General features: G+C 46.3%; 8 protein-coding genes across 8 annotated transcripts; 4 read left to right on the top strand and 4 right to left on the bottom strand.

The window, feature by feature from the left end:
• Positions 1-333: 333 nt before the first annotated feature.
• On the bottom strand, positions 334-1,607 carry PAAG_00488 (DNA damage tolerance protein rad31; the record flags this gene model as incomplete). The annotated part of the gene is made up of 4 exons (XM_015844038.1): positions 334-1,137; positions 1,199-1,370; positions 1,436-1,493; positions 1,571-1,607. 4 exons carry the CDS (start codon positions 1,605-1,607, stop codon positions 334-336), a joined length of 1,071 nt encoding a protein of 356 aa, XP_015700373.1.
• A 748-nt stretch (positions 1,608-2,355) lies between these two features.
• Positions 2,356-4,326, top strand: PAAG_00487 (hypothetical protein; the record flags this gene model as incomplete). Its single annotated transcript, XM_002797903.2, has 4 exons — positions 2,356-2,358; positions 2,481-3,361; positions 3,432-4,142; positions 4,203-4,326. 4 exons carry the CDS (start codon positions 2,356-2,358, stop codon positions 4,324-4,326), a joined length of 1,719 nt encoding a protein of 572 aa, XP_002797949.1.
• A 2,003-nt stretch (positions 4,327-6,329) lies between these two features.
• PAAG_00486 (transporter of Nicotinic Acid) lies at positions 6,330-8,583 on the top strand (the record flags this gene model as incomplete). Its single annotated transcript, XM_015844037.1, has 10 exons — positions 6,330-6,369; positions 6,473-6,626; positions 6,710-6,824; positions 6,911-6,956; positions 7,013-7,135; positions 7,206-7,562; positions 7,625-7,678; positions 7,751-7,798; positions 7,887-8,198; positions 8,336-8,583. The coding sequence occupies 10 exons, from the start codon at positions 6,330-6,332 to the stop codon at positions 8,581-8,583; spliced, it is 1,497 nt and encodes a 498-aa protein (XP_015700372.1).
• A 1,233-nt stretch (positions 8,584-9,816) lies between these two features.
• Positions 9,817-12,718, bottom strand: PAAG_00485 (K(+)/H(+) antiporter 1; the record flags this gene model as incomplete). Its single annotated transcript, XM_002797900.2, has 4 exons — positions 9,817-11,289; positions 11,372-12,034; positions 12,095-12,511; positions 12,581-12,718. The coding sequence occupies 4 exons, from the start codon at positions 12,716-12,718 to the stop codon at positions 9,817-9,819; spliced, it is 2,691 nt and encodes an 896-aa protein (XP_002797946.2).
• A 1,704-nt stretch (positions 12,719-14,422) lies between these two features.
• PAAG_00484 (peroxin 3) lies at positions 14,423-16,298 on the bottom strand (the record flags this gene model as incomplete). Its single annotated transcript, XM_002797899.1, has 4 exons — positions 14,423-15,143; positions 15,236-15,632; positions 15,695-16,041; positions 16,141-16,298. The coding sequence occupies 4 exons, from the start codon at positions 16,296-16,298 to the stop codon at positions 14,423-14,425; spliced, it is 1,623 nt and encodes a 540-aa protein (XP_002797945.1).
• Positions 16,299-16,912: 614 nt separating this feature from the next.
• PAAG_00483 (hypothetical protein) lies at positions 16,913-17,241 on the top strand (the record flags this gene model as incomplete). The annotated part of the gene is made up of 2 exons (XM_015844036.1): positions 16,913-16,917; positions 17,001-17,241. The coding sequence occupies 2 exons, from the start codon at positions 16,913-16,915 to the stop codon at positions 17,239-17,241; spliced, it is 246 nt and encodes an 81-aa protein (XP_015700371.1).
• Positions 17,242-18,925: 1,684 nt separating this feature from the next.
• Positions 18,926-19,849, top strand: PAAG_00482 (hypothetical protein; the record flags this gene model as incomplete). Its single annotated transcript, XM_015844035.1, has 4 exons — positions 18,926-19,019; positions 19,115-19,391; positions 19,437-19,528; positions 19,662-19,849. 4 exons carry the CDS (start codon positions 18,926-18,928, stop codon positions 19,847-19,849), a joined length of 651 nt encoding a protein of 216 aa, XP_015700370.1.
• Positions 19,850-20,660: 811 nt separating this feature from the next.
• PAAG_00481 (membrane biogenesis protein Yop1) lies at positions 20,661-21,724 on the bottom strand (the record flags this gene model as incomplete). The annotated part of the gene is made up of 6 exons (XM_015844034.1): positions 20,661-20,784; positions 20,861-20,918; positions 20,996-21,059; positions 21,151-21,159; positions 21,261-21,561; positions 21,663-21,724. 6 exons carry the CDS (start codon positions 21,722-21,724, stop codon positions 20,661-20,663), a joined length of 618 nt encoding a protein of 205 aa, XP_015700369.1.
• Positions 21,725-21,967: the final 243 nt, after the last annotated feature.

The following is a 21,967-nucleotide window of genomic DNA, read 5'->3' as shown; positions in this document are numbered from 1 at the left end:
CTGGTGAATGGCATAGCAAACTCTAATGTAACATCCATCTTATAATCCTTACATTAACAAGAGGTTTCTTCGTAGTGTCGATATCGTCCATACATCGAATAGGACATTAGGCAAATTTTCCGCGTGAAATTGTTTAACACCCAGAGATGTTGTGAGCAAGAGACCTGACGCAGTGGGTATAACTAAGATGCTGCTCAGAAAAACCAACCCACCCAACATCAACCCAGAAGCAGAAAGGCAGCAAAAATAACAAGTCCTTTGCAAAATCCCATTCCGACAACAAGGGTATCTCAATCCTAGTCTCCTCTAAAAAAAAAAAAAAAAACCGCCAATTCACTCTTCCGGGAAAATCGGATGAAGCGAATAGATAGGTGCGACACTCCGCTCGCCATCGAACAATAGGAGATTCTGCAATGGCTGCTCCCTTGCGCCTAAAACGTTAATGACATCTTGAGCAACAGCGCCTCCCAAAAATGCGGCGACGGGACTCAATTCACTGCCAAGATTGTCAAGGAAACTTCGTATGAATTCCGCGGTGAGAGTGGAAATATCTAGACGAAGTTCTAAATGGCGGTCATTGGCGAGGCGAATGAATGTTTCCAGATCATCCCTTGTGGGCAAACTACCATTCATTTCGCGTTGGAATTCCCAAAGGGCACGTAGACAGGTGAGAAGGGGTGTTACCTGCAGGCGCTTACGGCGCACTTTAGTGAACTCCTGAGGCAGGGAAGAGGTGTTGGAAAGTATGAGCGGACAGTAGACTTCGCGTTTTGTGATCATTTCTATAACTTTGTCGTTTTCCCTTTTGGTTTTCACGTCCAGAATTGTTCTGGTGGGTGTTTCGATGGTCGAAGAGGCGACGTTTGATTTTTCTCGTTCGATTACAAAGTCATGGCTAAGTTGGTCGGAGAAGATGTAGCCGTAAAACCCATGAATTCCTGCGGCGTAGAAACGACGATTGGCCACTCGACAGGAATTGTTTATCCAGCAGAGGGTGTCATAGTCCAGATCTGTTGCGATGGTTACGTCATATGATGCAAAGAATGCTGGTTGTTTTGATCTGATATTGACAGCTTCAACTGCCACCTGTACCCTTGGGTTCATTTGACGAATTTGAGGAGCTGCAGCCTCTGCTCTCTGTGATGTTCATCAGCTCTGCGATCGCCTACGGGAGTTGTACGAAGTAAATAGGACTAACGTTTTGGTTGATATGATCTTCCGAGAGGAAAAATTGAGCACCAACGTCCTCCTCTCTAACAGTAGCATTATCTATGATCGTAAGGGATCCAATTCCAGCTAGCACAAGATTTTTGGCTACTTCTGCGCCAAGTGACCTGAGAGTGATGAGAAGAATTTTGGCAGTCCGAAGTCTATTTCATTCCAAAATCCCAAATTAGTTGAAGGCTGTTAACGGGATTCTGGGGTTGTTGCACACTTTTCTTGTGCTTTTACACCCCATAGCCGAATTTGACGGTCATAGAGAGCAATTTCATCTTGGATGTTCCGTTAGCAAAACCTCTGGTTCTTTAAAAAAAGAAAAAGAAAAAGAAAAAGAAAAAGGGAAGCACACCTGCTGTTATTTGGCTACCAGTATTATCTGATGTCATGATTGAGATTAGGGAGGTTTAAGACGCCAGAAATACACTTGACCGCAGTATGAGATGTCGCCTGATATAGGTATGTAGAACAGAGAGTTTCTAAGGGGGAAATATTTAACTAGGCTTATGGAATTGGAGCTTTGTTCCTCTGAGGAGGTCAATGGCTGATGTATCAACAATGGAAATAGCACAGCAGACAAACTAATACGAGTTTACACCTGATTGATGTATGGAATAGTGTTTGAGGTTTTGTAGATGTTCCAAATACTCAGAGTGGCCGCCCAGGTGATGATCACCTGCGGTCACGTGGGGATATGGGGTCCATGCTGAATCGGGGCTCAAGTTTCAGCCTCGCCCGTTTCCCACCATCATCAAACAAACATGAATTGCAAGTGATGACATTCGTCTCTTTCTCTGCATCAGCCATCTCTAGGCACTATTATGATTACTCTATCTGCCTCGCACATACACAGCAATTTTCATACCTGAGGTAGGTCAGTTTAGGCAGTTTCTCTCTCATGCTAAACACGGCACCTCCGCCTCCTCTTCGTATCTGATGAGATTCAGTCACACCGCCCGTCCTTTACCACGTTGGTGTCTGGGTTTATCCAACGACAAGCTATAAATACGTTATAAATATTGGGAGTTTAGCTCTCTTTGCCGACGTTATACACTTCCCAAATTTGATACTCTGTGCTAGCCACCACGTAGCAATCATCCCCCCCAAGTTCTTGCTCATCGATTTCATCTCCACACAATGGTACGTTAGCCTGCGTATTACACTACACATACATGACATGCCGATTTCCATCAAAATTATCAAAAATTACTTGTTCATTCTATTCTTATATGCTCAGCCCATTTGTTAATGTTACCGTATAGTCTGGCAACTTCGATTTCCCAGGTTCCTCTGATCGCAACAATCGACCGGGGAGCCCCGCGGATCGGGCACAGTACCGTACGCGTTTGAACACCCGACTACAACACCTACAAGGCTTACTTGATGCTCGAATGTCCCGCTGGCGAGAAACCGCCCGCGAAAGCACTTACAACGTTTTTCATGAAGAGTTACAGGCCTTAGAGGGCATCATCGATTCCCATGTCGAGAATGACTCTGAAAATATTGGGGAGCGAATCGGTTTTGAAAGAGGCCAACAGGCAGATACTTCTGTCCCTGTAACAACCCAGCCCAGGTCAGAACAAAGCAGAAGATCGAATGAACCCACAACTGGGCAAAGACGTCCCCGGATGGGTGCGGTGGATCGGCTAAATATGGCCATGGACGCTACCGATGCTGACACCCGGAGAACCACGTCCTTCGGCGAATGGGATAATCTTCGGCGAGCTGCGGTGCGGGCTTCAGGGACGTCCTTTAACTCTGCTCTTGATGAGCCTGTTCCCCTGGCAGGACTTTCCCTTCCCGTTTCTCAGGACAGAGCTGCCGAAAGTCGTGGCAGTCGATGGAGACCGAAAAGGCGCAAATTGGACTCTGATGATAAGAGGGAGGGGATCCAAGGCTATAGCTATGGTCACTTCGGCCAAGTTGTACCGGGCGCTTTGGAGATGGAGATTGTCAGCTGTGACGGAGGAACGTATGAAACAAACGGAGAAAACTCGTATCCGGAAAATGTTCTTCTCAACGACTCATCAGTTTACTGTACCAAAAGTGACCGATGTAATTTGATTCTTCGTCACCAAGGGGAGACACCCTTCTGCCTGAAAAAGATTGTCATTAAAGCACCCAAATCGGGCTTCGACGCTCCGTAAGTGATCTTGATCCTATCACATAACAAGTCGAGATTCAAATATTAACTGGAATCCTCGTCCATTTAGCATTCAAGAAGGGATGGTCTTTGTCTCAATGACCTCAGATGAGCTCTTGGCGCGCACCGCTCAATACCAAATTGTGTATTCCCCATCTAGACTAAGGTCCCGTCGACGCCGACATGCTCGAGGAAATTTTTCTCAGCGATATCTATCCTCAACGAGATCACCTCTGCAGTCTTTAGAAAGGGCAGCGCTAACAGGCCCGGGAAGCTGGTCAGACTCTGATAATGAGCCCACAACACTCTCTTCGAACACCAGGTTCTCCCTCCATCGAGGCTCCTCGTCTGACTTGCGCATCACAACCCAGTTTAACGATAAGTCTGACGATGATATCAATAATGAGGATCCATCTTCGTTAGCCGATATTGACAGAATGCGCTTAGAACAGTTGGAATCGGAGGTGATTTGTCCGGATTTCGACACCGATAGCGATGATAGTTATGAATTGGCCTCTGACTCCCTTCTTCGTGATCAGCGTCGGCTGCGACGTCGCATGAGGCAAGTTGTCAATGCTGTAGAAGCGGTTGGTAATTTTACTAGCAGGGGCAGACGACGGCTAGTGCCCAGTTTAATCGAACCCTCATCTTCGCTGCGGAGCAGAGATGCCTTGAATCATATCAATGCAACATCTTACGACACAGAAGTGATGAAGCCACATGCTCGTTTCTTCATTGAAAAGGAGAAGAGTATGGTTAGCATTAAGTTTGATCCACCTGTGTATGTGGTATTCTTCATCCCATCTTTGCGCTTTTCCGTGCTAATATATTCAATTTCCAGATCTGGAAGATTCATTCTTATCAAGCTATGGAGCCCTTTTAGTGGAGGGAATATTGATATCCAGAGCGTGGTTGCCCATGGCTTCGCTGGGCCTAGGTTCTTCCCGGCTATGCAATTCCGATAGATAGATAGTTTGGTTGTTTAGTAGTCTGGCACTTTGTCAGTTGGCTCCTGGTATTCAATTTTGTTTACAAGCTATTTTCTTTTCCTTTTTGGCGGTCAGACATACAACTTTTTGCACTGTAAAGGCAGATACATAAGTATTGTAATCCTGGCATTTGTTGGACTTACTACTTTCTTTTGTTATATTTCTAGAATCAGCGTGATGATAGCTTGCAACTTGGTTTCAATAAATTGTTGCCAAGGCAGCTTGTGGAAGAAAGGTTACCCGCAACAAATCTTGGCATTGAGCTTGGCAACCATGGCGCTTTTAAGCATAAAACCTTATTTAATCCTCAGTTACAACCTGTCCCGGGTGATGATCATAACTGAACGAGGACGATGAGAATACAAGATACCAGGTAGTTTCAACGAAATTTCAATGCCCAAACTACGCCCAATCCAGGAATTATTTTTTGCTAAAATGGTCCTTTAAAGCATCAACTGACGAATTTCCCTCGGTCAGGCTGCATCACGGACGGTGCCGCATCACCACATAACAATTCTGCTGCGCGTTGGGGAGCTTTGCCTCTCAGGGCTGTGAGGGCCACATGATTAAGGGGTATGCATTATCCTATATTACTATTTTCGGTCCGGGAAATTGGTCCATTCAGGTTTGCGGGGACGGAGACGCCAGGAACGACAATAGCTCCAAGTTTTGCGGAGTTGAAAGAAGTCCCCATGCTATGTTACTCCGCATACTCTTGCACACGACCTGTAACTTATGTAAGGGATACCAGGCATAGGATGATTTCCGCTTATCCTATTTATAGCTTATCGAGTGGTTTTCATAGACATGTTTATTTCTTTTTCCATTCCTGCATGCTGAAAGCCCTGTCAACGATTGGACGGAGATGGGATCGTCTTATTCTCTTAGCCTCAGAGTGAGGTTGTGTCAAACCGGAAGTTCCACCTAGACAAAGCCACGGATGCTTCAGAATATTCAGCAGGGGTGGAGATGGCTCCAAATCCGTTGTTGAGCATTACCCAACTCCAATAACATTGACAGTGGGAACACTGTTAAAGGGTGGGGAGAAACTTTGCCACGAGCCGGTGACTCGGCGTTCGATATCAGTTTCAACCACTTGGAGTCATCTCAATTCAGTCTTAAAAACCTTAAATAGTCTCACTATACCTTTTTTTGAAATTTACCACTGCTTTTGCATGTGAAACCCTGCTCTCACAAAAAAGGTTAAGAATCTTTCAATATAGTCTTTCGTCATTATTTTTCTAAAATTGTTCTTAATCCCTGCTCATTCAGCAGCAGCGCAGTGGCATGTCCCCTTTTTCTCTGAAATTCATTCTACATTCACTGCCTCACCTCATCTATCCACAAATCTGCATATCCACCAATCTACCTATCCACCAATCTGCCTGCCTTGTGAAATTGATAGGCAAGCAGATGAAAAGGAAGATTGACAGAGTAGATAGAATGAGTGGCAGAATTGGAGACTAAATTGTAGGTTAGGGGATTTACTACTTTGTCTGATTTTGAGTTCACCGAACCATGTTTTTGTCCTCTTCCCCGCAGAAGCAAGGCCCAGGCGGTATGAATCGATCCCGCATTTGTCTCCACCCAGCGGACTAAAGACTTCGAAGCCAGCCCTTCTTCGTCCTCTTTATTGACTCACACGGGACTGCCATCTTCTGCTATAACAACCAGAAGCGTTATCTTCTCAGGTACGTTGATCAAACTCCCTCACCCAATCAGACTTGTTTCTTAGCCGCATGGAGAGTTGCACAGAATTCCCTAGCGGTGTTGTGTAGCGCTAGGCATTTAAAAATCCGAAGTATTTGCTGTGGTTAATTAAGAAAGCTAACAATAGCTAAGCCAACAGGGCCTAAAGTTCCTCGCTTTCATTTCTTTTCTTTTGCAAGCCTTCCTTCGTCTCTTCAGCGCTTTTACTTCAGACTTCGGCCTCGGGCGCGCACAGCTGGAAAAATTCATATAGAAAGACAACTAACTACATGTACGAAGTCAGCTTAGGTCCAATAGGGGAAAGGAAAGGTGTGTTCCTTGCTCCCATGTTATTGTACGCAAAGTTTTACTGGCGGGGAATGTCGCTTTTCTGCTTTCCGCTTTTGCGATGTTAACCTGTTTGCTTTTATAGAAGATGCAGCATCTCGAGGCTCCACTAAGATAGTGGACGATGTTGGCCTTGAGCACTTTCTCGTGTCCACCACGGAGAAGAAGTTAATGAGGAAGATTGATCTCCATCTCCTCCCGGTGCTCTGTGTACTATATCTGCTTGCTTTCCTGGACCGGTATGCCTATCGGAGGTGGACGGGGTTGCAAAAAATATGTAGACCGTGGACCAAGGTGTGGCTAACAGCTAGTTCGTGCACAGAGTCAATATCAGCAATGCGGCCATCTTCGGGTTGAAGGAAGATTTTCGTATTGAAACCGGCACCCAATATAACGCTGCGCTCGTTATTTTCTTCGTGCCATATATTCTGTTTGAGGTATGTATAGTATATTTCTGCGACGCTCCGGGAGATTCGCAGTTTTATCATTTTCAGAAAATTTGCTAATCGACTTACGATTATAGATCCCATCAAATATTCTGCTGAAGAAGCTGAAACCTCACGTGTGGTGTACGCCTCACCATTTATATGAAACCTCGTATCCCGACTAACGGACTGTGATACAGTATCAGGATGCATGTTCTGCTTCGGACTCGCCACTCTCTTCCAGGGACTTGTACGGAATTTTTCAGGCCTCATTGCAACACGATTTCTTCTTGGTTTGTTTGAAACTGGCATGTTTCCAGGATGTGCGTTCTAGATCCTGTTTTATGTAGACGGATATACCCCAAGAGGCTAGCTATACTAATTCTCAAATAGCTTTTTATCTCCTTGGAATGTGGTACAAACGCAACGAAGCCCAGAAACGATTCAGTTTCTTTTTCAGCTCCACGTCTCTTGCGGGAGCCTTCGGGGGTCTTCTTGCAAGTGCAATAGGCAAGCTGGACGGTGTTCGAGGCTTTCTTGGTTGGCGATGGATTTTCATCTTAGAAGGGTTGTTAACATGCATTGTCTCCTTTGGTTGCTTCTTTCTCATCCCTGGCTTCCCAGAGGATGCAAAATGGCTGAGCGAAGAGGAACGGAGTTTTGTTCAGACAAAGCTTGCCAAGGATGTTGGTACTGCGGACCATGAAGTCTCTGTTGGTTGGAGAGACGTTCTTGAAGTTTTCAAGGATTGTATGTTATCTGCAACGGAGAAATTATACGTGCCGACTGACATGGTGCTAACCATTGTACAGACAAAATCTTTGTTGGTGGATTTATGTATTTTGGCCTTATTGTTCCCGCGTACGGTACGTGCCACTTTAACTTTCCCACAGCCAGTGAGCCCTGTGCATATACCAACTGACATCTTTTGATAATAGGATACGCCTACTTCGCCCCTACCATCATCAGGACCTACGGTTACGGACGTAAGTGGAGCCACACTGTTCCCCCCTCATACAAAAGATCAGCTGGGATTTTTCTCGAAGACATATATCTAACCCAACGCTCCCAAAGCCATCCAAACGCAACTCCACTCCATCCCCCCTTGGGCAGTCACGTTCGTTATAGCCCTTATCGTCGCATACCTATCCGACCACATGCGTAACCGTTTCGTTTTCACCGTTATCCCCATTTGCGTTGCGATTGCAGGCTTCGTCATCCTCCTCAACGTTCATGGTCACCGCGCAGTTCAGTATGCCGCCCTTTTTCTGGTTACCTCAGGTACATTCAGCGCCATGCCAATCGTCATCTGCTGGTTCACCATGAATCTGGGCGGTCATAAGCGTAGGTCCATCGGTACAGCATGGCAAATTGGTTTTGGAAATAGTGAGTTGAAGCAAAAATCTTGCTCTTTCTTGTCCACCCACAAAATAAATATAGGCCCACCACTATGCGCGTTTTTATACGCTGTGCCAATTTTGCGTCTCGAGACAACAAGACATTAACCACATATTCAACGGTAGTTGGCGGAATCATCGCAACCTTCTCGTTCCTCCAAAAGGATGCTCCCCAATATCGACGTGGATACATCATAAGCATAGCCTTCATCTGTCTTTCCGCTGCGATGTGCATTTTATACTTCTTTATCGTTCTTAACCGCAATCGCAGTCGTAATAAGCAGGCCGTGGTGGATGCTTCAGGTGGTCCGGATCAGGATGCGTCTAAGCCTCATTTGGGAGATTTGAATCCGTCATACAGATACCAGCTGTAACTGGGATATGCATTCCTCCTTTTGAATTTTGAATTTTTGTTGCATTTATTTATTTTACTTTTCACAGTTTGATTGTTCACTCTTTTAATTTGTGTTGCTGAATATATGTTGGTCTTTTATAGATTCCTAGAGGCGGATTCAGTTCATAATCGAGTTGGTATCGTTGGTATCGTTGGTATCGAGTTGGTATTGAAAGCCGATATTTCCAAACGTTTACTTAAAAAGCAGTGTAATTAATTATGCGCGCAACCAGAAATACCTGAAAATTAAGAATAATCTATACTTTAAGATAACTATGGATTCCCCCACGAGATGATATAAGCGCTGTCAAAACGTGGGGGGTTGCCAGATTTGGTTAGGACAAATTAAGGTTTTCCTGCCGTAATCAACTTTAAATTTCCCCGCCCGTCAATACACCTTGTTATCACTCTTAAAATGCCCCTGATCAATGTAAACACAGAAGAATACTGAGGACAAAACGGACCACCAACCGATTTTATTTGCGAAGAGGATAAGATATACCTTCCTCTCCCCATCAACCTACGTACGGCTGAACCCCATATCGTCAAAATAAGCAACACAATTGACCGTTGCCGGGAAACCTTTTGACCCCCAAAGTTTTGACTCCTTGCTCAAGTGACGCTTCTTTCTATACTTCTCAGAAGCCTTTGGAATATATCGGACTGCCAGCGGTTTCAAATGTAACAACCGGTTTCTTTGGCTATGGCCCTCCTGACTATGCGTTAATGGGCAACATTGTCGACATTTGGCGGAAGCATTTCGTTCTTGTGAGAGCGTGGGAGGACGAGAATTTACTGCTGTTAGGAATCTTGCTGGTGGAGTTGGGGGTTGGGAGGAGGTTGTGGAGTGGCTACGGCAGTTTTCCGGTCAGGAGATTTGAGGAGTGAGATTGTTGAAAAGGAACGGTTTAGATGGTTGGCTGAATTGAAAACCCTGAGATATAGTAGCACACCGCTCTAGAAGTTAAATTCTTGTAATCATTGATCGCGTTATAGATAAGAGTAAACCGAAACCCTCTTCCTGAGACGGAAATACCAAAGGGAATAAATGTGGAATGAGGAGAGATCCCTTCTAAACAAAAGCAGTGGAGTCAATCTCTAAATGCAGAGGAGGAAAATGCATACACTACTCGTCACGGACATATGTTCAAAAAAAGAGGGGAAAAAAAAGAACCTCCGAGGTTGAATTAACAAAACCCAACTCCAAGATATCCTATACATTCGGCGCGGTGGCATGTACGACAAGCAAACTAGCTTGAATCAAATTCGACGTCGCCGCCATCGCTTCACCCAAAGCACCAAGTGCCCTTTTAGCCTCCAACCCAATCTCTCCGGAGGAAGACAACCCCGCAGGTGTCAGCGACCTAACGGCTACGTTGTTGCGTCCAGTGATAACAAGATCGCCGGTATTGTCTTTCGATTTCCCCACATCCGCTCTCGCAGCATCCAAGACAGCGGTGATTACATCCGCTGATGTCGTTTTCAGATTCTGGAACACGACACGGTCACTGAGTGCTTCAGGCACGGAGTCACGGATGGAGTTGAAGAAGGCATCGGCAGCTTCCTGTTCCTGGGAAGTTGGGACTGCTAGGGCTGTAGGTAAAGGAGTGGTGGTAGTAGCAGGTGCGTTTTCCTTGTTTGAGGAGACGAGATCCGGTGGCGCCTCGGTTGTATCGACATGAAGAATCGTGGCAGTTACAGTTGAATTTCTTGCGAGTTGGAGGACAAGGCGAAGTGCTACTTTGTCATCGACTCCGCCGAAGTAAGGGAAGAAAACGTGATGTCCTTGGTTCAGTGCCGGAGACAGCGTGATGTCTGCTGACTTGTAGATACTGGTGCCGCTGACGGAGCGACTCAAATGTCCTGGTTGCGGTCTTGTTAATTGCGGTCCTCCAAAACCTTTGTTGACAAAGACTCCAACTGGGCATTTAGCATTCTTTAGGATTGTGTTGATAAATGCGGTATGGGGACCCGTTGAGAATTTTTCCTTTTTGTCATCGAGAAGAAGAATCTGGTGCTCGCTCATGCTCCCCGTTTCACTCCAGGGAAGAAGGATGAAATCGGATGATATATCACGAGCTTTGCTAACGATTGTTTCAGCATAGGCGTGTTCAGGAGAAATGACGACGGCTCCAGAGACAGTCAGGGTATTCAGCTGACCAAAAGTTCTGAATGTGTTCAGAATTGGATCGCTGAAACTATAGTCATGGACCTCTGATACTTTCATTACACTGGAATCACGGTCGGTAAGTTCAGTCAAACGGAGACCATGAACCTCCACGGGGCGTTCTTTCTGGTCTGGCACCGTCTCAGCCCTATCGCCTTTGTTGAGGTGATGCACCTTGCTAGTGACAGCTTTCGAAGCGTCCCCAGGACCCAACAGTGAGACGAAAGTAAATAGTCCGGCCAAATTGTCAAGCCGGAGATAGATCAGGAACTTCTGCGCAGCTGAGCGTTGTGCTTTTTGTCGGGAGATTTCTGAGCTGCTCATACGATCCCCGTCAGATGAGATTTCATTTCCGTCCCAGTCAACCTCACCGCGTCTCCATCTCTCCATTTGATCCCGATACCACTCCGGGTAAATCCAAAGGGTGAGCGGTGTCGTAGCAAATGTAGTAAGAAGAGCCATGACAACAAATATCGTAAAGGTTCGGGTACTGAGAATTCTCGCTTGGAGACCAATATTCTGCATTATTGTGTTTAGTGAATCTCTCAACTATATAGAAGGGAATGTTGAAACGGTTGAAGAAAGGGTAAATTATGCTTACCAGGACAATAAGCTCAACCAAACCCTTACAGCTCATTAGTACACCAATGGCAGCACTTTCTCTCCAAACGAGACCGTTCAGTCTCGATGCCAGCATCCCACCCGAAACCTTCGCAATAAACGCAATCACGACGACAGCAACCACGTAGCCCCAGGTTATTCCAGTGTCCAGGAGGCCAATATCAGTATTAAGTCCCGAAAGAGCAAAATATAGCGGTAGGAAAACAGCCCCGATGAGATCTTCGATCTTCTCCGTGGTTTTGATGGCAAACCCGCCTTCGTGGGGGCAGATGAGACCAACGAGAAATCCACCGAAAATCGCGTGCACGCCAATTACCTGGGTAAAGAAAGCGGCAGCAAATGCGAGAAGCAAAGTCAACGCGACGACAGACTGATCGGGGCCATTATGTAAACTGCCCGTGCGTTTCAAATACCAGATGAACACTGGGCGCACGGCATACGTCAAAAATAGCACAAAACCGACACAGGTTAACAGAACCCATAGCGCAGTCAATCCGGTACTTGCATTGACGAGAGCAACGCATAGAGCAAGGAGGATCCAGCCAACAACGTCATTACCAACACCAGCTGATAAGACAATCTCGCCTACAGTCGTGTTAAGAAGCTCAAGTTCCGTGAGGATACGGCAAAGGACAGGGAACGCCTACGAAAACCCATGTTACAAATTGCTCATAGCGTGGTAGTATTGAGAAAACGAACTTACAGTAATCGCCATCGCGATACCAATGAACAGCATAAATGTTCCAAAACTAATAGGGGCCAGACCCGGCTCGTCTTTGAATTCATAGTACAAGCCATAGGCAACTGCACAACCGAACCCGAAGGGCAGAATCATACCGGCTGCAGACACGCTTACAGCAACCCTCCAATTACTCAACATGGAGCGTAAATTGGTTTCCACTCCAATAATGAACAGATAGAGAACCAGTCCAAGGTTGGCTACCAGGTTAAGGTTTGGTATAGATTCCTTGGGGAAAATGGCCTGCTGAAATCCGGGTATTCTCCCCATGACTGAAGGCCCCAGAAGAATGCCACCTATAACCTCAGATATCACACGAGGCTGACGGATCTTGGAAAGAGGATAGTGTAGGACGCGGCATACGATGATAATGATACCTGCCTGGTTGAATGAAGATACCGTCAGCCCAGCGACCAATCATTTAAGGGATAACATATTGTTTAGACTTACCTGGATTATGAAGAGCGTGATAGGGTTTTTGGGGTCATAGTGCGTGGGATTTAAACGGTCAAAAACACCTCCTTGAGGGGTTGCTCTGACCGTGGGTGAAGGGGAGGCCGTGGCCGCGGAGCTGGCGACTGAAGCCATTGTGGTCCGCAACGTTCCAGCGCGAACGAACCCAGGCAACCTGAGATGTCGCTCCACAGGTTAATTGGAGTGGACAAGACAAGGATGCGGGGAAAGGGAAAAGAAATAAAAGAAGAAAAGGAGGGAGAAATGGATGTAGAAATAATAAATAAGGACCTTCTTTCCAGCCTCCTTTTACATGGAACGGAGCGGAGCTACGCTGGCCAGCGTACTAAATAGCTAAAACCTTGGAGGCATCAACATCGCTTCGCAGACCGTTCATAAGGACCGTTCGCAGACCCATGCTGACTTACGCTGTCGTCCGGGGGCTCGTGGTTAACACTAGCATTTCAGCTCAACGTTCACCATAGGCCCAAAAGGTTAATTCTAGTTGTTAAACTCTCCAGTGACCTATGATGCCATCATCATTAGACGGGCTAAATGATGGGCGCATGGCCCGAAGCATGGCCTGCGCGGAACCATGGTTGAGTTCCGAAAGGTGAAACAACTCCGCAAAGAGGCTATTTTGTGGAGATAAAGAGCACGGTGGGATGCACTGGCACCGCACGGTTTTCCCAGCCGAAGGTTTCCATGCAGAGCATGCTACCTGCATCCTGCATGGTTCATGGGTTGGCGGGATTGAAGAGTGGACTCTCTCCATACAGAGGGCGGTGGAGGGAAAAAGTGGCCCGCGTAGCATTAGTTTACTCCGAACATCCAAGCTAATTCCCGCCTAGATGCATCAGATGATGGGGTTGTTCGCCTCCCAGAGAGCTGCACATGCCAGAGATATCTCCAAAAGTAACACATATTATAATTGCTCAAGCTCGTGTATGATCCAGTAAAGACCTTGTTTGTCCGTCATGAGATTTAGCCTAAATCGCTACTGGGAATGCTGCGGTAGGTACCTTGGCATGGAGGGAGTTGAGTTGGTCTTAAATATCCAAATTACGGGCTACGGAGCTTGCTACTTTCGAGTCAAGGATGTTGGGGGAATACATTTTAAACAACACACACAGTTAAGTCGACCATAAATACGGCGTTAAAGGGCAATGGATTTTAGTAGAACTAGGTAGAGAAGCAGATTCCCGAAACGTGTCTAGGTCGGGACTGAATAAGTGATTGAGAACGGAGCACTTGACAGTACATTGACCGTAGGATGCCGGATGCGGTCGAAGCAATTACACGGACCCGACTTTAAGCTTGTTGTCGGGGTAGCTGGATGTTCACTTTGTATGGTGTTGGAAACAATTCGAAACAATGTCATAGATAATTAAATGTATTCACGAATGCCCGTAGAAAATATGTGACCCGCTAAAGCATCTCCAAATCTCTTCTTTCGCTCATTTTATATATATATATATATATATATATAACCGACACAAGGCACAGCTTTCCAAAGAAGAAAGTAAATTGAACGGACAACAACAATAAACCAGTGTGATATCTATCTACTCTAAAGAGCACAGAATCTTCCCTTTAGATTCTGTATTCTATCTTCCATAGAAGAGATGAATGATTCCAGGTTTCAGTGGGTCAAAAAAAATATAAAATAAAATAAAATAAAATAGGTAGGGGTAAGGGATTAGGTGGTGTAAGGAGGCGTAGGGGAGGGGAGAAGGGGGGGGGTAAGAAAGGTATTGTTAGCAGATCACCCGATTGTCCAAAATCCAATGCAAATAAAAGAAAATAAAGAAAAGACGGGGGAAAATATCACGACGAATTCTAGTGCTGAACCGCTTTACCCCACACCTTCTCAAAGCCGGACGTAGCATCGCCCTCATCAATCGCAGCCGATCCGCCATCCACACAAACAACACTCCCTTCACCCCCAATCGGCGTCTCGCTCGAAAAGTCCTCCAAACCCTGCAATATATTATCCCTCTTCGACCCCGACGCCACCACCGCTTCACCAGATTTTCGATCTGGGATGATGGGCAACTTGACATCGAAGTTGCTGCTGTAGACGACAGCCGCGAAGGCCTCGAGTTCACGAACCCCTTGCTCCATGGTGGCCAGGTATTCGTTTGGCGGATCATTGCCGTTGCCAATGACGTGGGCTTGGCGGGCGATTACGGCGAGGATGGTGGCGAGTTTGGCTTTAGAGGGTAGGGGAGGGGAGGGGGATGGGTGGAGGGTTGAGGAGGATGAGAAGACTTGTTGTAGTTGTTCGTCTGACCGTGGGTCCTGCGGGGGGTTGCTTTTGAAGGCCTCGACTGCACATTTGGTATCGATGAGGGTGGAAAAGGCTTCGTTGTTGAGGAGGGTGAGGATTTGGGAGAATTGGGGAGACTCGATTATGTCGGAGGTTTCGTCGAGGAGGTGACGGAGGCTTGAGGAGTTTTGGGAGGAGGAGGTTTCGGAGGCGGAGAGAACACCGGATTCTTTGAGGACATAGTCTTCCTGGTCCCGGGAGGGGAGGAGGTATGGGAGCCATGGTGTTAATCTTTCCACGTGGGTTAGGGAGTTAACAAGCTAGCTAAGAAGTATATATGAAATTTTACTTTTCAATGGAAGGAACGGGAAAAAAGGACCTACCTTCGCTCTTCTTCCGTAGCCCCTTCGACCTTCTTCCGCACAGCGAGGGTCAATTCCGACAGCTTCTCTTGCGTCATGTCCTCTCGCGGATTCACAGGTCCAAACACGTCTTCTACAGATTCCTTGACCTTGTCCATTAGCTGTTGCCAGCCACGGTGTAGGAGCCACCAGCTGAAAGTTAGATAGCGTCGATTGGTTTCAAAGTCATTGCCAAAGGCATGTCCAATGCCGTCGTCATCATGGTCTTCAAGATTGATGGTTGATTGGTCCTGAGGAGACGAGGCCAGCGATACCACGCTAGAAAGATAATTTCGTCTACCGAGGAGATTGAGCTGGATGCGTGTGAGGAGGGTCAGGAGGGAGAGGGTGTAGATAAGGGTAAGCGATCTCGTCAATGCTATCCTGGTGTGTTAGCAAACCCGATTTATCTTAAGATCTGGTGTCATCCACCACACTCACAATTAATCTTCAGATCATTCCATAATTGAGTTCTACCTTTTGGCTTCGGGGAATTTGTTCCTGAAGCGCTCTCCCCGACCTGGCTTGCATGCACATACCCTTCACTTGGGAAACTTGAAAGACTCCGCACATCATCCTCCGCTGTGCTCGGTGAATGCGAACTGATCTCAGACCCTGTCGCCTCCCCAGGTTTGAGTTTTGCAAGGCGTTCCGCTTTCTTCTGCTGCAGTTCATTCGTCAGCTCTTCGACGGGTAGAGCTTCAAGGATATTCTCCGTAGCTGTCGGAAGCAAGGCAAGAATGGTAAAGGTGCAGTCAGTCTGGTTTTGTTCGAATCTCCTTCGAAGGCTAGAACGACAGAAAAGGGGGAACAACTTGTCAGCACGGTGAAATATGGATATATGTATCCCTGACCGAGGTCTTTTTAACGCAGGTTGTGTCACCTACTTCTCTCGGGCTATCCTCTCACTACTCATGCGCTCCCTAGCCTCCGTGATCTTCGATAAGACAAATTGACCAGCCAGGTATCCCACCCCAATCACACCAACACCAATAGCTAGACCATTGCGATGGCGCCGAAACCAGCGTCTCGTTGCGCTTATCATTTTTTAATGGGACGAGGTCACGGGTCGCGGTTTCAATTCTGCACCTAAATGTGGTCTATCTCATGGTCTGTGGGTATCCGCTCCAGGAGAGTAAATGCAGATTACCAAACAACAAAGCAAAATGTAATAGGTAGTACCTCTTCCGCGTAGGATAATGAGAGACAAGCCCTGGCTGCATTAAGAATAGCTGTTCTTCCATATTACTATGGAATTGGGATGTTGGAAGTTGTAGTCCGAGAACCCAACTAAGATCCCTCGGCTAAATTGCAAGGCTAATTACTCAGCCGCGCGCAAGTCATGTGGCTCGTTACAATACCGTTTTTACATCGCCGCACCATAATTTAGCAGCAGCGACTAATCAAATACGGCGTAAATTACGGTCTTGGTTGGGTCGGATAAACAATTTAGCGGTGGGTGCGGGCCGAAATTCTTTTCAAACAAGATTTCGCAGCCAAAATACGTGGTTACATGTAGTATTGGCAGGTTATTGGAAGATGAAGACACTCTAAGCTTGTCCCTGGATGGCCCTATTATTCTTCGTGCTGGAAGAAGGGACCTTTCATTTGCAAGGTCGGCCTTGATCTTGGGAGATGCTGGTGGGGAACATATCAGCAATGACGTAATTGGTTTGAAGGTGACAAGTTAACTCATCCCAAGGTTTAGTTATGGCCAGGAAGCTTACTGAAACGCAACTCCTCTTAGGAACAAAGAAATATACTTCTATCTGATAACTTTTATTTTCGATCCAGGACCGATTAATGGAGAGTTTGTTTTCCAGATTGCCCAAGTGAAGGTATTCCTCAGCTCTCCGAATACGAGGGATGCACCCAGTCTGTGGACAAATGGACAAATGACAGAGGACCGAATCAAGCGCTCCGATGACTTTCGCCATGATACAACACCTGACTGGGATGATACACGTAAGAAAAATGAAAGGTCATAAAGCGGTGAATGGTGTTCAAGTTCTTGCTTCGTCTCGCAGCTTTCCAAAGTAACCTTATCATAAGGTCGCGAGTTACAGTTCGGCCCACGAGGGTCGAAACCATTATGCTGGGACCTGATCGGAAGCTTCTCAATCTTTCTCTAAATAGAAGGGCGCGTTGTTTGATTGCTATTCTCGTAATGGGATTTAGGGGAGAGTTTAAAACAAACATCCTCCGTTGGGACATATCTTCTTGATGGAACCACAATTTTTATTTGTATGGACTTGCACACATTCTAGAAATAAGGAGGAAATTGGATTCAATTTCATCAAAGGGCAGATTATCGGTTTTCTATTAGAAGGACACAAGGTGCCTTATACTCTCTCTATGCTTCTGTTCAGACTAGGGGCATGACACGGGTTTTAACTACATAATTTCGTCGCTGAGGTCCGTTTCACACATGTCAAATATAGTTATACATCTTAAAAATCATGTGATACAAAAGTCCAGGGAATGAAGCCGTAAAACAGGCACATGGAAAATCCCTGCCCCTTTAAATCGTCCAGTTACATCATAACGCGGGGCGTGTGCTCCATGCAGATGACGATATCAAGCATCAAACAACGAGATGAGCAAAAGTTGCCCACCACTTATTCAAACACCTAAGTAAAATCAACGGAGGAGTTGAAGTCTCTCCCTCAAGCAAGAATTCCCATCGAAGCTCCTAATTCAAGGCGAGAACAGGACCCAGGCCCGGCGGAAGCCGACCGACACGGTTCAACAACCATTAAACTTGACACCGCTCAATGCCGAGCTGATCGATAACCAGTTCACTAGTTAACTCCGTAGTAGACCAAACTTCTTTTTCAGCCCCAAGAATTCAAGAATCATAATCATCCCCTGCGAAGAGCTGCGTGGAGGGCAAAATCTCTGTGCTCATAATAGTAAACCCTCATAAGCTAGCTGGTTTACAAGAACATCCCATAGTTAATTTGAAATAACCTTTGCCAGAAGTAGTAAGGGAACCGACCTCTCCCCTTCGTTTTCAACTCCACTCCCCGCCCCCGCCCACTCCTCTCTGTCGGCCTAACTTAGCTAACAACGTTGGCAATGCGCAAGCGTGTCTGATAAACCATCAATCAGCCCTCTATCAGTTGTTTCTTCTTCGTGCTCCTCTTCCTCTAATATACCTTGCGTGGTCAGCTCAAGCCAGCTAGAATGTATATGATGAAGTGAATCGAACGAGCGAACGAAACCAGCAAACCTAAGTTGGACGGACGAAGAGCACAAACACGCAACGCAACCCCTCCCCACCAAACCCGAAATAAAATTGGGAAAAACAGACTATAACTAACCCCGCTTTATCTTTATGAAGTCTCATCTTTTCGACCCGCACTTTTCTTACTTGAACAAATTTATCGACAACTATTTTTCACTCCCTTACATGCTCAAAGCGAATTCAAGCTGAAAGGCTGTTGAAAGGAAATACAATCGCAATTCCGGGTTCTTGTGTCTGGCCTGACGATAACAGTTGAATTTCCGATTGATTGACGTTGATAACCGCCGTCCCAATTGCATTGCAAAGCCGGACTCCGCCGAGAGCGCTTCGAGCGCATGTGAACGGTTTTGCTTGAGTATATATACTGAGCCAGTAGAGAAAACGAGAGTACCAAGGGAGAAGAAAAAGAAAAGAGAAAGGGAAAAATGATGCAATCGCCAAAGCCAGACCCTCGCAAGCCGCCAGAACATATCCTCGAAGTCTTCGCGGACCCCACTTCTGTCAAGGACATTGTAAAAGGTGAGTTCTAGACAGTCCCTCCCATCCCTCCCATACCAATCGCTCGCCCCGAAGAACCCAGCCCAAAAACCGTTCCTAAACCTCACACAACCCAGGAATCCTCCACACAATCTTCTTCCACCGCTACTTCCCCTGCATCCGCCCCACCTTCCTCGACGTCCTCAACCTAACCCTCCCCGCCATCAACGACGTCGAGCTCGAGACACTCATAGACGCGCGCGTCAATGCGCTGATACGGCAGCATCTGTCATCGTCCGCGAATGGGCCGAATGGTGGTGTCAGGGGGCGGATTGCGGTGCAGTTTTTTGAGAAGAGGAGGAGGAAGGTTGGGGGGATGGGGGTTGCGGCCGGGGCGATGTGGTTTGTTAGCGGGTTGGCGGGGAGGGGAGGGAGTGGTGGGGATGGGGATGGTGGAAGTGGTGGTGTGGGTGCGGGGATGAATGAGGAGGAGGTTTGTTGGGAGGTGTGGACGGTTAATGTTACGATTGCGACGCCGCGGACGGAGTCGGGTAGGTGGTTTTATTTCTGTTTTCCCCCATCACCCGGTCCCATTTTATGTTTTTGTTGTTAACTATGTTCCCGCCCCTCCCGTGAATTTGTTTTGGATTGAGGCTAACATGCACAATCTTGAAATGCAAATAGACCGCACAAAGGTACGAAAAGCTATGGAGAAAATGCTACAGAAGGCCGTGTTTAAGATCCTCGCGGTCGTCAATAAGGAGAAAGACCATATTCCGCCAATTACCACGAGCGATGCGAATCCGTTCCCGTACCAGATTATCCTGAATCCTAAGTTGGATAGCTGGGGGAACAAATTTGGGCTTTACTGAGCTAAATGATAAACTTCTCCTGAAATCCCAACGAAACCCAGATCCGCCATGCTGCATCTGCGATTTGTTCACAGCGATGGGCCCATCCCACCACCCACCCACCCACTCTTCTTATATAAGCGATTTATTTGAAGCAATCAAAGGCGGACAAATATTCACACGCAATGGGGTAAGGTGGGTCCTCTGCTGAATATCGCGAAAGAGGCATGGGGAAGGGACCAAAAATCCCTTGCTGGTATTGTGTGTTCCGGGGCAACTCTCTGCGAAGCGAAAGAGTCAAAAATATATTATGCATTCAAAATCGAATAGCAAAAATATACTCAAATTGGTAAACTGAACTGCAAGACAGACACAATTCAGAGGTGGACAGCAATAATAAGAATGGTAATAGTAATAGTAATAGTAATAGAAATGCCTAGAGGAATAGCAAAACAAGTAGGAAAGGAGAGGAAGAACAACGAAAAAGCCCCGAGCCTCCAGGATTTCTCACATTCGAAAATTCCGTTGCGTTTAGAATCGGCACTCCTCGGGGAAAAAAAAAATCCATCTCTGAGCTGAAAATCAAGAAATAATAATTTGCAATCGTCGTATCTGAGTTGTTACTATATAGAGCTCTCTCTCTCTCTCTCTGTGTGTGTGTGTGTGTATGTGTGTGTACAGCTGCCGGCGGAAATTCTTTAACAAAAACAACTATCATGTCTCATGAAACAAAGGGAATTGAAGGCATGATTGTCATAACAGGTCACTGTCAGGCCAAGGCCGACACGTGTCGCCTTTCAATATCGAACCAGCGTTTTCCAACATGATATCTCTATGACGAGTGGGTTTTGGTGGCCTGGTCTGCCTGGGACCGAAGGTTGGAGGCAGTAGATCCACTCAGGAAGTACCGGGAGAAAACTGGCTGGATGAATGAGTGGAAGACGAGTTGTGCGCCGCTGTTATCATAGGAATTTAGACACTGTGGAAATATAAAAGGAGTTTGTGGCTATGGGAGTATAAGTGGATTCTTACCTAGTCTGGGGAAGGGCCATCCACAGAATAAGAACAAACTTGAAAAGATAGTAGAATGCTGCTCTCAAATTTTGTCAGTTTATGTTCTGTAGTAAAAGAAGATCGCACAGTCTAGGAATAGCATTGTAAACATACGGAACCAATAGGCCGCGCTGATGGCGCTCTCGATAACAGTCAAGAAGGCGAAGACGACCCAGTACTATTTCGCATGTGATTAGCAAAGGATCATGTGGGTTGGGGTAAGGGATACATGGGTAGATGATGTGAGGGAAGTCATTTTTTGCACGAACCGTCAGCCACTATATCAAATACAGCATGTCAGCAATCACGATCAGGGGGATGGATGGATATTCAAAACAGAGTTTCTGTAAACTTCAATGCCAAGAAAGAAGAACCATACCTGAGTATCATCAGCCTTCGCGACCGTGAACAAAGCCTGTAGAGAGTAGTATCCAGGAATCAAGAAACCCGCGAAGTTCACGAGGAATGCTCCACCAATGTTGAAGAAAACGAGGAAGAAGTAGATGCCAACAAGGCCAAGAAAAGCATAGACCTTGGGGACTGAAGTCTGTCTCTCGAAATTGTTCAGGGCGGGGTATTTGGACAGCTGTCGATATCTCAAGTCAATATTCAACTGGAAGTAGAGGCAGTGTGGATCCCAGGTATTGCACAGCGCACGATATCTGTAGCCCACCCACAATCTAGAAATAGCAAAAAAAAAAAAAAAAAAAAAAAAAAGAAGAAGAAGAAGAAAAAAGAAAAAAGAAAAAATGCCCCAAAACTAGTGTTGGAGAAGCCGCACGAGATACATACCTCTTTATCGATCTGAGCGATCTGGTGCTGAGCACGATCTTGGAAAGACATGATGATGATGATGATGATGATGATGATGATGATGATGATGAATGTGCGGACTGGTGGTGAAGGATTGCGAAATACTTGTGATTGACTTCTAGAATGAGGGATAAGCTGAGGGAAACAGAGAATGCCAGATGCAGCGGTTGTTAGAGACGTCAATTCGTAAATGGCAGGAGAGCAGAGTGGTTGGCAGCGGTCAATAAAACTCACAGACGGAGTGAAGAAGGAATACAAAAATAATCAACAACG

This window comes from Paracoccidioides lutzii, assembly GCF_000150705.2.
Source record: "Paracoccidioides lutzii Pb01 unplaced genomic scaffold supercont2.1, whole genome shotgun sequence".
Classification (NCBI taxonomy): Eukaryota; Fungi; Ascomycota; class Eurotiomycetes; order Onygenales; family Ajellomycetaceae; genus Paracoccidioides; species Paracoccidioides lutzii.
Note: the sequence above shows the minus strand (reverse complement) of the source record. Positions and strands in the feature narration are given on the sequence as shown.